Consider the following 14707-nt stretch of genomic DNA (forward strand, 5'->3'; position numbering starts at 1 on the left):
AAGCTAATCGTGGATGTTGATCCGGAAATAAACATCTGACGGTCTAGAGATGAGATCTCGACAGAAAGTAAAATCAATAAATAGGAAAGAGACGAAGGTAGAGGTACATCCTTTCAAAAACAACTGAAGCTAGTCTGCAATTTTCCCATCTTTTGTTCTTTCAAACCTAGGGTTCTCAGGAACTCTATATCTGATTTGACTCAAACTCAACTGACTTGATCATCGGAGGCAGATCATTGATCAATTCGATGGCTCCATTTCTAACTATTATACGATCAAGAGTTCTACTCAAGCAATCACTAAAGAAATTGTTTTTGTTATTCTGATTAAGAAAAAGAGAATAGGGTGTCTTGGCCTTAGAAGTGTAGAGAGCCAGTGAAAAGGCTCTGCTATTCAAATTCGAAGGGAGGTTTCTTAATGAAACTCAATTTACTGTACTGTTGGTAAGGCATAAAATGATGCAAACTGTGAGAAATATTACTGAATGTTCTAATTGATGTTAATATTCAAACAATGTTCCATATCCAAGTCAAACAGAGGGGTGCATGTGGGTGGTAATGGAAGAAGCTTCAGATTAGGAGACTTTTGTTGGGGTTGAATGGTGATGAAATAGAGATGCCTTGCCTTTCAGGGAATGTAATACAAGGAATTGGGAAGTTTGAATGTTCTCATGGCACTAGGATGTCCCAAAAGGCTGGGCCACTGTGATCCAACCATTCCCCATATGTGATAGCCTTCATTGATCAGCTTCCTCCTCTGCTCTGCTTTGTACTGTCCTGCTGTCATGCCATTGTTCTTATAGCTCCTATTACAAACACAAGAGGGGGAGATCATACTTATTTGAAATAATGAGTATTCCTATTATGAAATGGAAAGGAGAAATTAAGAGGACCTGCAAAATGAATCTAGCTTCTTTGAACAAAGTAGAAGAACAGAATTTAACTCACCTTAATAAGAGACCAGACCAACCAAAGTAGCCAACCTTAAGGAGGTTATCAGTTGTGGGAGCCCTGAGGTGTTCTCCTCTTGAAGAGATCAAGAAGATCTTCAACCCTCTTTCTTTTATCTCTTTGAAGAGGTTCATTGAGTGCTCCAAAGCTGGAGCTTTTTCCTCCCACACCCATTTTTCAAAAGCTGTAATGTTGAACATCTCCCCCCTAAACAGAAATGGATAAACAAAGTTACATTTTTGTAATGAAACCATCTTCATTTTTGTAAAGATTTGTTCAACAGATTTGGTTTCAGAGATGGGATCAGAAAATCAATGACTACAGAAGGAAGTCACCTGAGCATTGATCAAACCTCAATCTCATTTCTGATCTGGGCTTAAATAAACTAAAGTATAGCTATATACAGTACCCGTGGTGATGTTCCTTGAAGTACGGAGCAGTAGAGAGAAGGGTATCATCAACATCGAAGATCCATGCATCTTTGCCATCACCACTCGACCTGAAGGTTTTACTGAGATAGATGCTGCATTCTTCTAGTGCTTTTTCTGAATCAACTCTATACTGAGTGGAACTCATGTACTTGCCGATGAAGTCTGTGCATTCTTCAGGGACAACTTCGAATTTACGAATGTTATGGAGCTCGACATTGATCCTCCAAGCTTCACAGTAGTTCTTCAGGGTTATCTTCAGGTCATCCGAGTTCTTCCCTGTCTTCCTCTGGTTCAAGATGTTCCAGTCTGCAACTGCTACACCAACAAGGAGGATAGAGAAGCACAACAACAGACCCAGATTGCTTCCCATTTTCTTCTTCTTGTTCTCTATGATCAAAAGACAAAATGAATTGGATTTTTATATTACTGGGTTTCCATTGACAATGGTTTTTCGGTTAAATTCCATTGATGATGGTTTGAAGATTAAAAGCCAACATCCGTGGTAGTCAGCAAGTGGTGTTCTCTTGCAACGGTTCATTAGAATTCATTTGCTGGGACTTCCATCTATATCCTATTTTTGGTCAAAGACTTCATCTACATCCTTTTTCTGGGCAAAGGCTTCATCAATATTGCTTATCGACATAAAGTCGGTTTCTTTGGATTATTATTATTTTAGTATTTTAATGAAACGATGGTTTAGAATGATTTTTTTTAAAACCACATTGATGGAGTTGCAACTTGCAATTTTCATTATTCACTTGAGCATATTCTGTTTGGTAATTGGGATTCATTAAAGAGACTAGCCGGAGCCGGTTACACGCCTGATTTCCCTTGCGAAATAGGGATCTCAAATATGGCTATTGTCGACAAACTTTCCTTTGAATTATCAGCTCCACCAAGAGGGGGCGAATAATTGTTTCGTTCTAATAGAAACGACATGTTGATGTTGAATTTCTCGATTGTAGACCACACCAAGTTGGAGTGCTCTCGTCAGAACTAATTGAATTGTTAGGGTTATCTTAATATAATATGTGAGATTTGATTAATTACTTGGGTTAATAATTGATGGAGTCTCAAAACATTGAACCGATGCGCTACCATCAATTTTAAAATGGACCAAACCAGTCCATTGTGGAAGTGAACTAAGGTTTGGGATTGCTATTATAAATAGCTATGACGGGATCCCTCCAATCACTTAAGTTTTTTGTTCTCTTCTCTCTCCACAAAAAAGAGGTATGGCATGAATGACGAGGAAATAAAGAAGGCATCGTCACTCTATGCATTCTAGCATTCAAGATTTAGTTTAATCTTCTTCAACATATGTCAAGTTTATGGTATGCACAATTCTTTTAAACATTATATTATATTATAATCTTACAAGGAATTTTATTAAGGTTTTAAGAAAAATCCAAAGGTACTCAATCAATTGACATCAGAACCAATTTCTATAATAATTAAACTTATGATTGTTATAATTGTATATTAACCCCTTAGCTGGTTATGCTTTATACTAATATATTATGCATATTTTTGTACTTTGATTACAAATTTTAGATGGAGATAATAAGAGAAGGAATATAATCTACCAAAGTGGCATCACTCCATTTTCTTATTGCTTGTATCATAATCAAAGTTTGGTGACATTTACCCAAAGGTGATGTCATCTAGGTAATAATAATAATATATGCACTCAAGTGGAAATGAATAATAATTTGAGGAATTTCATTTACCTAAAGATAATAAGATTTTCAAGGATTATTGTTGTATTCAATTCTTAAATGTGGGTTAATACATTAAAATATTTTGGGAAGTATAATTTAGGAGTTTCTTATCACCTAAAAGTAAAAGGAATTTTTGAAAATTATTGTTATCCGGTGGTATTTACAAGATTACATGTGAGCCTTGCATATTTTACTCCAAATGTTGAAATATTACTTGGTTAGTTCATGTTGGTTAAAGTTTTATGTCTTTAGCATATTTGGTATTACATATTTTTTATACATGTATATTTGAGGGTGACATGTTATTCTTATTTCATATGATTATAATATAATTGCTTGAATGCCTTTGTTGTGCTTTCACTTGTGTTGTTCATTTGAACATTTATTCTCCCCTAAAGATGTCTACCCAAGCTAATGCTTTGGCTTCAATTCCTATTCTCTTTGGGAAAACTATAAAAGATGTAAATATGAACTAAATGCTACATTAGGATTATTTGACTATAATGTGGCTCTTAAAGAGCCAAAGCCTGTTGCCCTTACCATTGCAAGTACTCATAAGAATAAGCTAAAGTATAAAGAATAGGTGACAGCCAACAAGAAAAGTTTAATAATAATGAAAAAGTTCATCCCTAAGTCCATGCATGACAGTGTGGAGATGAAGGAAAATGTGAGAGAAAATGATTGATATCTAAGCTGACTTCATCTACGTTTGATGGTACAAAAAATGTTAAAGAATATCTTTTGGAGTTGTCTTATACAAAAAATAAATTAAAGTATCATGAGACAACGATTGATGATGAATTTATAGTTCATTTTGCAATCAAATCTCTTCTAGAATCATATACTAAGCTTAGAAATTCACTCAATGTGTAGACAAAGGAAAAGACCATGAAATACCTCATTTCCATATGTGCTTAAGAAGAAAGCAACAAGAAAAGGACAGGAATTGAGTATAAATCTGGTTGAAGATAACAAGGCATTTGCCATAAGTTTCACAACAACAAAAAAAATTTTTCAAGAAAAACAAGTATCATCCATATAACAAGAAGAAGAAAAGCCATGGTGATATTTGATGAGCACATTTATGTGTGAAATTTAGAGCATAAAGCATGCATTTTACACACTTAGAGTGAAGCTACCTTGGGTTTTATGTTGTTTTTGCAGGTTTTATGAATTTTTAGGACTTCAGCGAATATCTGTAGTTTTTTTTATGAAACATGCAAATTTTCACATCAAGTGGTACATTCAAATTCTCAAGTGCGGAAATGGGTCTGATTTGGAGCATGATGGGCTAAAGATGTGATTATTAACCAACTCAAGAATATCTTATAAAATTAGATTAGGATTTTTATTTTATTTTTTTATATTGTAATTGAAAATTGTATGGGACCCACAAATAGTCAAAGACTAGGATTTTCTATTTTTTTTAGAAGATTTTATTTTGTTAGATTTTATTTATTTCTCTAATTAGTTTTTTCTCTCTCTTCCCACTTTCTATTCTTTTCTATATTTTATTTTATTCTTTTTCCTTAATTAACCTAAAATCACTTTTCTAAAAAGTATGTATATATATATATATATATATTTTCCTTCTTTCCTTCTTCCACTCTTTCTCCTTCTTCTCCACTTTCTCTACGTATAACTCAATCTTAAGTTTGTTATAAATAATATTTATTTATGGATGTCCATTACCCTCAAAGAGATTGTACTTTCAATTAAAGATCTCAACTACCTCAGAATGCAATATTGGTGAAGATCACAACCATCTCATTACACAATGTTGGTAGTCAATATTTCCATACTATGCGCCTTCTATCTTGGGTGGCAATCTATCATTTCATATCAAGATTATCTTATTGTGGATGAGAATCATATATTGTATTTCTTTGTAGACTCTGATATTACCATATCAGAGAAAATGTCAGTTCCATTATAAATATGTAATGACTAACTCAATAGATGAGCTGAACTCATCTTGTCTTTCTTCTTTGTATTCAATATATCTGATTTATTTTATAATACGTTATCAGCACGATTCTACTCGAAGATATTGTGAATGACTCCGCTCAAAGTATTGCGTTTTAAGAAGAAAAATAAAAGACTACGTATCATTATGTTTTCTATTCCAAAGTGAAAAGAATGATCAACCTCCTTGCGCGTTTTTGTAAACAATGGAGTTTACCTTCTCCATCTTGAAATGTAAGTGCATCGTGATAAAAAAATGTATGTATTTTATTAAATATAAGAATAAAATAATATATTAGGTTGCCTTAACAACTGTGGTTTTGTTATTAATCAATCTAAACATAATGATTTTATTTATTGTATATAGTGGTTGTTAGTTTTGCACTACAAATATTGTTAAATGCACCTGAAGTTGCAATATCTGAAACTGTAAATGAATACAGTTCTACAGATGAACATGAAGTTGCAAGATCTGAAACTGTAAATGAGTATAGTTCTACAGATGCATTTGAAGTTGCAATATTTGAAAACTAAATGAGTACAGTTCTACAGATGCACATGAAGTTGTAAGATTTGAAATTGTAAATGAATATAGTTTTGTAGATGCACATGAAATTGTAAATAAATACAGTGCTGTAGTTTTTTAAATTAATTCTCTATTGAAATTATGTGGAGAAAATATTGATGAAAATATGCCAGTAAATTTTCAAGCTTCAAATTTGTTGTTACTATAGTAATATTGTAAAAGGAGTTTTAAGAAATTCTTTGAATGATATGAGATTATTTGTGACTGAATAAAATAATTGACTATTAATGAAAGTCAATAAACTCATATTATTACCACTGCTCCATTCCCTAAAGTGAAGGTAGCAATTCAGATATGCCTTAAAGAAGGCAAAATTATAATTATGGTTATGATTGTGGAAGTGGAAGAGACAAAAGACGAAAATATTACCATTCTTATGATGAAAATAAATAAGAGAATAATAAAGATTCTCAATATAACTCTTCAATGAGTAAAGATGATATATGTTATCGATGTAGTATGAAATGTTATTAACCACGTATCTGTCATACTCCACAATATTTTATTAAGTTTTGTCAAACTCAATTAAAGGAATGAAAATAATATGGAGATGAATATGACTTTTCAAAGCAATGATATTGAAGCAAATTTTTGCCCATAATGCGGATGATTTAGATGACCTTACAGATACTACATATCTAAATGCTGCAGACTCCTTTGAAAATTATAATTAATGATTTTATTATGTTCTTGGAGTTCAAATAAAAATAAAATTGATATTATGTTACTTTGTAATTCTTTTTCCCTCAAATTTCATCTCATATGTTAGTTTATCTTAAATTTAACAATTTTTCTTTCTAATTTTTTTTTTATTGATTTCTATATATCTTTTGATGTATTTTATTTAATTTTGATGAAGATATGAATATTTCTTAATAAGGCATGATGCATATATACTAAGATAATTTTTTTTTCTCTTATTTGATGATGCAGAAAACAATGTTCATACAATACTTGGTAGTACAACATTGATTAAAAGCTCTAAAAGAGCTAATATATTATTATTTGGGAGATCAAATTGGCAATAAATAATACATTATTTTATAGTAAGTCTCAAAGAAACTTATTAAATTTCAAAGTTATTTGCCAAAATGATTATCAGATTGAGACTACAAAAGTGAATATTTATACATTTCTACAAAAGTGTTAGATATTTTCTACATGAATATTCTCATGGTTGAAACATATGCTTGAGTAAATCAAAAGAACATTGATTCCGATAGTTTTATTATTTGGCATGATTGCGGTTAGACCATCCCGGATCAAGTATGATGCGAAAAATTATTGAAAATTCATTTGTCATCCATTGAAGAACCAGAAGATTCTTCAATTAAATAAATTTTCTTGTGCTGCTTGTTTTCAAGATAAATTTATTATTAGATATTCACCAACTAAAGTTGAAATTCAACATTCTACGTTTCTGAAACGTATACAAGGTGAAATATACGAGCTCATTCACCCATCATGTGAACCATTCAAATACTATATGATTTTAGTAGATGTATCTATAAAATGATCACATATATGTTCATTATGAACTCGCAATTTGGTATTTGTGAGATTGATTACTCAAATAATCTAAGAGCACAATTTATGGATTATAAGATAAAGATTATTTGTCTTGATAATGTTAGTGAATTTACATCTCAGGATTTATAATTGTTGTATAAACAACTAAGTTCACAGTTGAATAGTTTATTGCTCATGTTTATATTCAAAATGGTTTGGTAAAATCATTTATTAAATGTCTCCAAGTAATAGTTAAACTATTGTTATGAGAACAAATTCCCGTGTTGGCATGTGAATATGTTATATGCAGCATCATTTGTACGCATCAGCACAAAAGATTGTCATAAATTCTCATCTTGAAATTTTTGGATGTGTGACTTATATTTTAATTACTCCACCACAGTGCACAAAGATGAGTTCCCAAATAAAGTTGGGAATATATGTTGGATATGAATTTCCTTAAATAATTATATTGCCAAGGATAGGAGATTTATCTAAAGTAATATTTGCTGTGTATTATTTTGAGGAATTAGTTTTTTCCAACATGAGGGGAAGAGAATAAACAGTTGGATAAAGAAACTGATTGTAATGCATTATCATTATCTCATTTTAGATCATCGCATTGAACAATGTGAACTTGAAGTTAAAAATATAATGCAATAAATATTATGAATCAACTACCAGATTTGCTGACCTGCTAAGAGTTACTAAATCTCATATTCCAGCTGTAAATGCTCCAATTAGAATTGATGTCCCAGCAGGAGAATCTATCAGTGCAAATGAAATTAAACAACGTTTAAAACGTGGAAGATCAATTGGTTCTCAAGATAAAATCCTAGAAAAAAAGTAAGGAACAAATGACCAAGATGGTCATAATATAGAAACAATTGATTATGAAGATCCTGAAGACATAATTTTATATAAAACCCCAGAAGAAGTTCAGGTACCTGAAAATAATAAAGAGATCTCAATTTGTTATGTCATTACAGGAAAAAGATGGAACCAAAAGTATAAAGTTGTCGACAACAGTTTTGTATATTATATTATTGTTGAAATAATGCAATAAGACAAAGATCTTGAACATAAATTTGTTGATGAATGTAAATGAAGAAATAATTGGTCAAAACGTAAAGTTTGAATTCGCTTGAAAAATTAAAGTTTTTGTACTTGTAGTCCAACATCTAAAAGTATAAAGTCAGTGAGGTCCAAGTGAGTTTTCGTGCGAAAAATGAAATGAGAAAAAGAATGAAATTGTGATATATAAATCTTGAATTATGACACAAGAATTTTCGTAGAGGCCTGGCATTGATTACATGGAAATATGTTCTCTTGTGGTGGATGCAATTACCTTCAGATATCTTATTAGTCTGGTAATATATGGAAATTTTGATATGCGTCTAATAGATATTATTACAGCCTATTTATATGGCTCACTCGAGTGTGAAATTTATATGAAAATCCCTGAAGGATTAAAAATACCTGAAGCACATAAAAATTCCTAAGAGGTTTGTTCAATAAGGTTACAGAGATGATCATGGCATATATGATATAATCTCTTTAGTGGATATTTACTAAATGAAAAGTATAAAAATGATCTAATTTATTGTGTCTTTATAAAATGATATGGATCTAATTTTATTATAATAAGTGTATATGTTGATATCATTGGAACTCCTGAAGAGCTTCCAAAAACAGTAGACTATTGTCTTGGCTTGCAAATTGATCATTTGATGAATAGAATATTTGTTCATCAATTGACTTCTATAGATTCAAGCGATATTACATTGATAAAATACATCCATTGAGTACCCCAATGGTTATGAGATCAATTGACATAAAGAAAGATTAATTTCAACCCCATGAAAACAATGAAGAACTTATTGGTCCTAAAGCACCATATCTAGATGCAATTGGGGCACTAATGTATCTTGCTAATAATACACAATCATATATAACATTTTCTATAAGTGTATTAGCAAGATTTATCTATTCTTCAATAGGAAGACACTGGAATGCTATTAAATATATATTTCAGTACCTTCGAGGAATTATTGATATGATATTTTATGAATGTGGATATCAACTTACTTGTTATGCAGATGTATGATATTTATCTGATCTACATAAAACTAGATCTCAAACATGCTATTTATTCACAAGTGAATGTTAGCTATTTTATGGCATTCAACAAAACAAACTATAGCTGTCATTTCTTCAAATCATGTAGAGATAATAGTGATTTATGAAGTAAGTCGACATATATTTGGTTAAAATCAATGATACAACACATGCAAGAAGCACACAGTCTTTTACTAGAAGAAGGGGTTTCAACAATATTATATGAAAATAATGCTGCATGCATAGCTTGATTGAAGGGAGGATATATCAAAAGGAGATAGAACGAATCATATTTCACCAAAATTCTTCTTCACTCATGATCTTCAACAAAATGGTGAAATCGATGTTTATTGAATTCGTGCAATTGATAATTTGAAAGATTTATTTACTGAGGCATTGCTTACTTCAAAGTTTAAGAAGCTAGTGCAAGATATTGGAATGTGCGTATTCAAATATATTCAATGATGTTATCATCAGGGGGAGTAAAATACGTGCTGTACTCTTTTTCCCTTCACCAAGGTTTTGTACCACTGGGTTTTCCTAGTAAGGTTTTTAATGAGGCGGCTACCAATACGTATTATTTAAATATGTATACTCTTTTTCCTTCACTAATATCTTTTCCCACATGGTTTTTTCTTAGTAATATTTAACGAGGTACATTATCTATTGATAAACATCCAAGGGGAAATGTTATAAATAATATGTATTTATGGATGTCAAGAGATTGTAATTCCAATTAAAGATCTCAACTACCTCAAGATGCAATATTGGTGAAGATCACAACTATCTCATTACACAATGTTAGCAGTCAATATTTCCATTCTATACACCTTCTATCTTGGGTGACAATCTATCAATCCATATCAAGATTATCTTATTGTGTATGGGAATCATATATTGTATTTCTTTGTAGACTCTGATATTACCATAACAAAGTATATGCCAGTTCCATTATAAATATATAATGACTAACTCAATAGATGAGCTGAACTCATCTTGTCTTTCTTCTTTATATTCAATATATCTACTTTATTTTATAACAAAGTTTTTTTTTTTTTAATTTTTTTTAAAATTTATTCTTTTTCTCCACTTTCCCTGTTAACGTATTTCTATTTATTTTATTTTCTCCCCACAGCCTCCTCTCTCTCTCTCTCTCTCTCTCTTTATTTCTAACGAATTTTGTTCTTTCTTTATTAATTTTGTTCTTTTTCAAATTCACTCTTATTATTATTATTATTATTATTATTATTATTATTATTATTATTATTATTATTATTATTAATATTATTATTATTATTATTATTGATTTATTTTATTTCCTTGTTTGAAAATTATTCTCTTTCTTCTATAAATATTACATCCCCTCTCAGGTCTAGACACTTTATTTTCTCTTTAAGTTTATTTTAGTCTTCCCTTTTGCGTTTATTGTTTTGTTATTTACTTTTTGTTATCTATTTTCTGCACTTTTCTTTTTCTTTTGTTTTTCTCTTTAATATCCTTTCCCCAATCAATGGACTGTAAGCTACGGTAAAGGGTCCACGGTCAAAGTCATTATAATTATACTCCCATTCCCTCGATCCAGAGCTGACATTCGGATCACTTCCCTTCTATTTTTATTGTTTGCATTTTTTTCCCTGCTTTTTATTTATGCATTGGTTATGTTTGCTTTACTTTTCATTTTAATTCGATTGCATTAGATGTATGGATTATGATCGTTGGCTTAGTTTAATTAATTAGTTATCAAAATTTGAATCATTCCACTCTCGCATTACCATTAAGAAGTTGAATTCTAGGTGGCATATCTCTCTGAGATCGACCCGTTAGCTACACGATATTGTGCACTTGCAGTTATTTTATTTTTCAAACAATATTACATGTTAGTGATGTGATCAAAAAAGACATTTTAAAAGAGATTGTAATTTATGAAAATCTTGGTTGTAGAAGAAAGACGCTAAGGATGGGAAGAAAGAGTAATTTAGGAGATGAAGCCTATTTCCCTTAGTAGGTTTATATATTGATGAGTACATTTATGTGTGAAATCTTAGGGCATAAAGTATGCATTTTACAAACTTAGAGTGAAGCTACCTTGGGTTTTATATTGTTTTTGCAAATTTTACGACTTTTCAAGATTTAAGCAAATATTTGGAGTTTTGGGCATGAAACATGCAATTTTACATGTCAAAAGATCCATTAAAATTTACAAGTGTGAAAATGGGCTTGATTTGGAGTATGATGGGCTAGAGATGGGATTATGCACCAACTCCAAAATATTTTATAAATAAAGAAGAACATGGAGAGAAAGAGTCTTTGCATGCTTCAATATTTTATTTCCTATTTGAGACTTGATCAAAGAAGGAAAAAGAGGAAAATGAATCATATTTAGAAAAGGAACAAGGAAAAATTTCGTTTTTGAGTGTCTCTGTCCAATTTCGATCAAGCTCTTCATCGAATGGTCATCTAGTGTTCGATCGAGCTGATTTTTGGAGGTGAGCTTCAAGACTTTTTGATCCTCAAATCCAATGGTGAAATTGTGCATTTAATCTCTCTAAGTCAGTCCAATTAGTATGCCAAAACCCTCCTTGACTGAGTCAGATAAGAACTCTAAGTTTTATTCAAACTTTGTTAAGAATCATATCCCATGTAATCTAAAAAATTACTCTATAAAAGGAGAGCTTACTCCAGCAAAGGAGGACGTTATTTTAGAGATTAGGAAGAGCACACTTTCTTTTCTCTTTAGTTTATTTAGGCTTCTCTAGTTTTCTTTGATTGCTTTTGTGAGATTCTAATTTCTAGATTGAATGTTTAAGTTTAATTTTTCTATGTAATGCAACTTTAATTTCAAATTCAAGTTCAAGTTCAAGTTTCAAGTTTGAGGATTCATTTTTCTCTGGGTCTAGCAATTGTAGATCTAGATCATTCTAGATCTGGTTGTTAGGGTTGGTTGAGATTCGAATCGTTCGTTCAAGTTTTTTTTATTATTTGAGATTCAAAGATGCAAGTAAGTAACCTTCATTAATAACCTTCTCTCCTCCCTCCATTCCCGTTTCTATCTACCCCCTCTATATTCTTAACTTAGGAATTTATTTTTCAGCATTTATTTATTGTTCTCCCTTTCCCCTAGGTCCTTGATCAAAGATGCCTACAGTTGTGCCTCTCTTTGGTTAAGGTTTCCCTTTTCCTTTTATTGCTTTGTTAATTACTTTATGCAATTTCTTTCAGCATTTATTTATTGTCCTCCCTTCCCACTGGGTCCTTGATCAAAGATGCCTATAGTCGTGCCTCTCTTTGGTTAAGGTTTCTCTTTTCCTTTTATTGCTTTATTATTTATTTTATGCAATTTTTTTTATTAGATGATGAATGGTTAGGTTATGTTTGATTTATTTTTTGTCTCAATTCGATCGCATTAGATGTATTGATTTAGACCGTTCATTTAATTTAATTAGTTAGTTAACAAATTTGAATCATTGCACTCTTGCATTACCAATAAGAGGTTAAATTATAAGTGGCATATCTCCCTGAAATCGACCCGTTAGCTACACGATAACGTGCGCTTGCAGTTATTTTTATTTTGCAAACATATATCTTGAGGATTGAACTTATTCACTCATCTTATTGTTATTTGGCAGTTTAATTGATCTTATAATTTTGTTTTTAATCGAATTTATGTTTGTTTAGTGGTAGAACTCAGTGGGAACTAATAAATTGATATTGATCTTATTATTTGTTTTTAATCTAATTTATTTTTCTTATGGATGTTTTGATGAATGCATGCATTTAAATGAGTGCTTTGTTGTTATATTGTTTTGGAAATGGTGATTTTACCGTTGTCTATATGTAGTTCTTGCCATAATTGACGGATTGGTTATTAACCATGGCCTTAGGCCTAAATGTATGTTTGGCTCTTGCATGTGACGGTGTTCAAGGCAATCCATGAATATGATGATATTCAAGGGTATAACGAAAGATCTACAATGAATAATGTTGTTTACGTGATCACAATTGTTGGATATTCCTTGTTTATCTCATTTCGATTTAGTTAGTAAGTAAACTTCTGTTGTGACTGATAGAAAGAAATAAGTTGAATGATGAAACATATATTCTATTATTGTCTAACAATGGTGAACTTGTTAACTAAATCAAGGATTAATGGCATATTTTTTTATTGAGATTCCATGGTCACATCAATTTATCGAAACAGAGTAATTAATCTAGACCAAGTGGGAGATTGTTAGGGTTATCCTAATATAATATGTGGACTTGGATTAATTACTGGGGTTAATAATTGATGGGGGTCTCAACACATCGAGCCGATTTACTTTCATTAGGTTTGAGATGGGCTAAACTGGTCCATTGTGAAAGTGGACTAGGGTTTGGGATTGCTATTATAAATTACTATGATGGGGTCCCTCCAATCACTTAAGGTTTTTGTTCTCTTCTCTCTCCATAAGAAAGATGTACGGTAGAAAAGACGAGGAGATTGAAGGCTTCGTCACTCTATACATTTTGGCATTCAAGATTTTCTTTAATCTTCTTCAACATATGTTTGGTGTAAGGTACGTAGAATTCATTTAAACACTATATTGTATTCTAATATTATATGGAATTCGATTAAGGTTTTGAGTAAAACACAAAGTTACTCCAATATGAATCATTGCTAGCTTGTGAATGCCCTGAAGATTAGAGTTAAAAATGGTGCCGATCGAATTGATCTGCGATCTGCCTCTAACAATCAAGTCATTTGAGGTTGAGTCTAATTAGATCTAGAGTTCCTGAGAGCCCTAGGTTTGAATGAACAAAAGGCAGGAAAATTGCAGACTAGCTTCAATTGTTTTTGAAATGGCGTACCTCTACCTTTGTCTCTTTCCTATTTATAGATTTTTCCTTCTGTCGAGATCTCATTTGGACCATCAAATGTTTATTTTCAGATCAACATCCATGATTAGCTTTCAGTGTAATTCATAGTTCAACTTTGCATTGTTCTCAGACCATTGGCTAGCCCGGTACAAACCGGTAATGGGTGGTTTACCCATAACACGAGCCCCCAAGCTTGCTGACCAGGTTGACTCCTGTTTAGACTCTGGTTAGAAAGCTTAGATTACAAACCTAATTTAGCACGATGAATCTTCGCCAGATTCTTTTAAATTTATTCTGAGTTCATCTCTAGTTAAGAGAGTTCATCATAATAAACTTTGAGATGAGTTACTCGGTTAAATCGCTTTTGAGGACTACGTGGTTGATTTTAGCCCCTTGACATTTGACACTCCTTGGGATCCAATCATTGCATTTTTATCTTGCTTTGAGATTATTCGTATCTAGATCTTTTTGCGTTGGGAACATGCTTATCCCTTGATCATTTTCAGTTGTCTAAGCAAAAGTTTTGCTTTGTCAGTTTTTTGGCATGTTCCTCATTTGGGATATGATTATCCA

General features: G+C 31.5%; 1 protein-coding gene across 1 annotated transcript; it reads right to left on the reverse strand.

Annotated features, from left to right (window-relative positions):
• Nucleotides 1–565: 565 nt before the first annotated feature.
• LOC148998864 (acid phosphatase 1-like) lies at nucleotides 566–1757 on the reverse strand. Its single transcript, XM_089141659.1, has 3 exons — nucleotides 1360–1757; nucleotides 948–1157; nucleotides 566–805 (listed from the first exon to the last, which is right to left on the reverse strand). The coding sequence occupies exons 1-3, from the start codon at nucleotides 1749–1751 to the stop codon at nucleotides 628–630; spliced, it is 780 nt and encodes a 259-aa protein (XP_088997785.1). The 5' UTR covers nucleotides 1752–1757; the 3' UTR covers nucleotides 566–627.
• Nucleotides 1758–14707: the final 12950 nt, after the last annotated feature.

This window comes from Hakea prostrata, unplaced genomic scaffold (assembly GCF_041222555.1).
Source record: "Hakea prostrata isolate BN-2017 unplaced genomic scaffold, UWA_Hpros_2 contig_106, whole genome shotgun sequence".
In the NCBI taxonomy this organism is placed as follows: Eukaryota; Viridiplantae; Streptophyta; class Magnoliopsida; order Proteales; family Proteaceae; genus Hakea; species Hakea prostrata.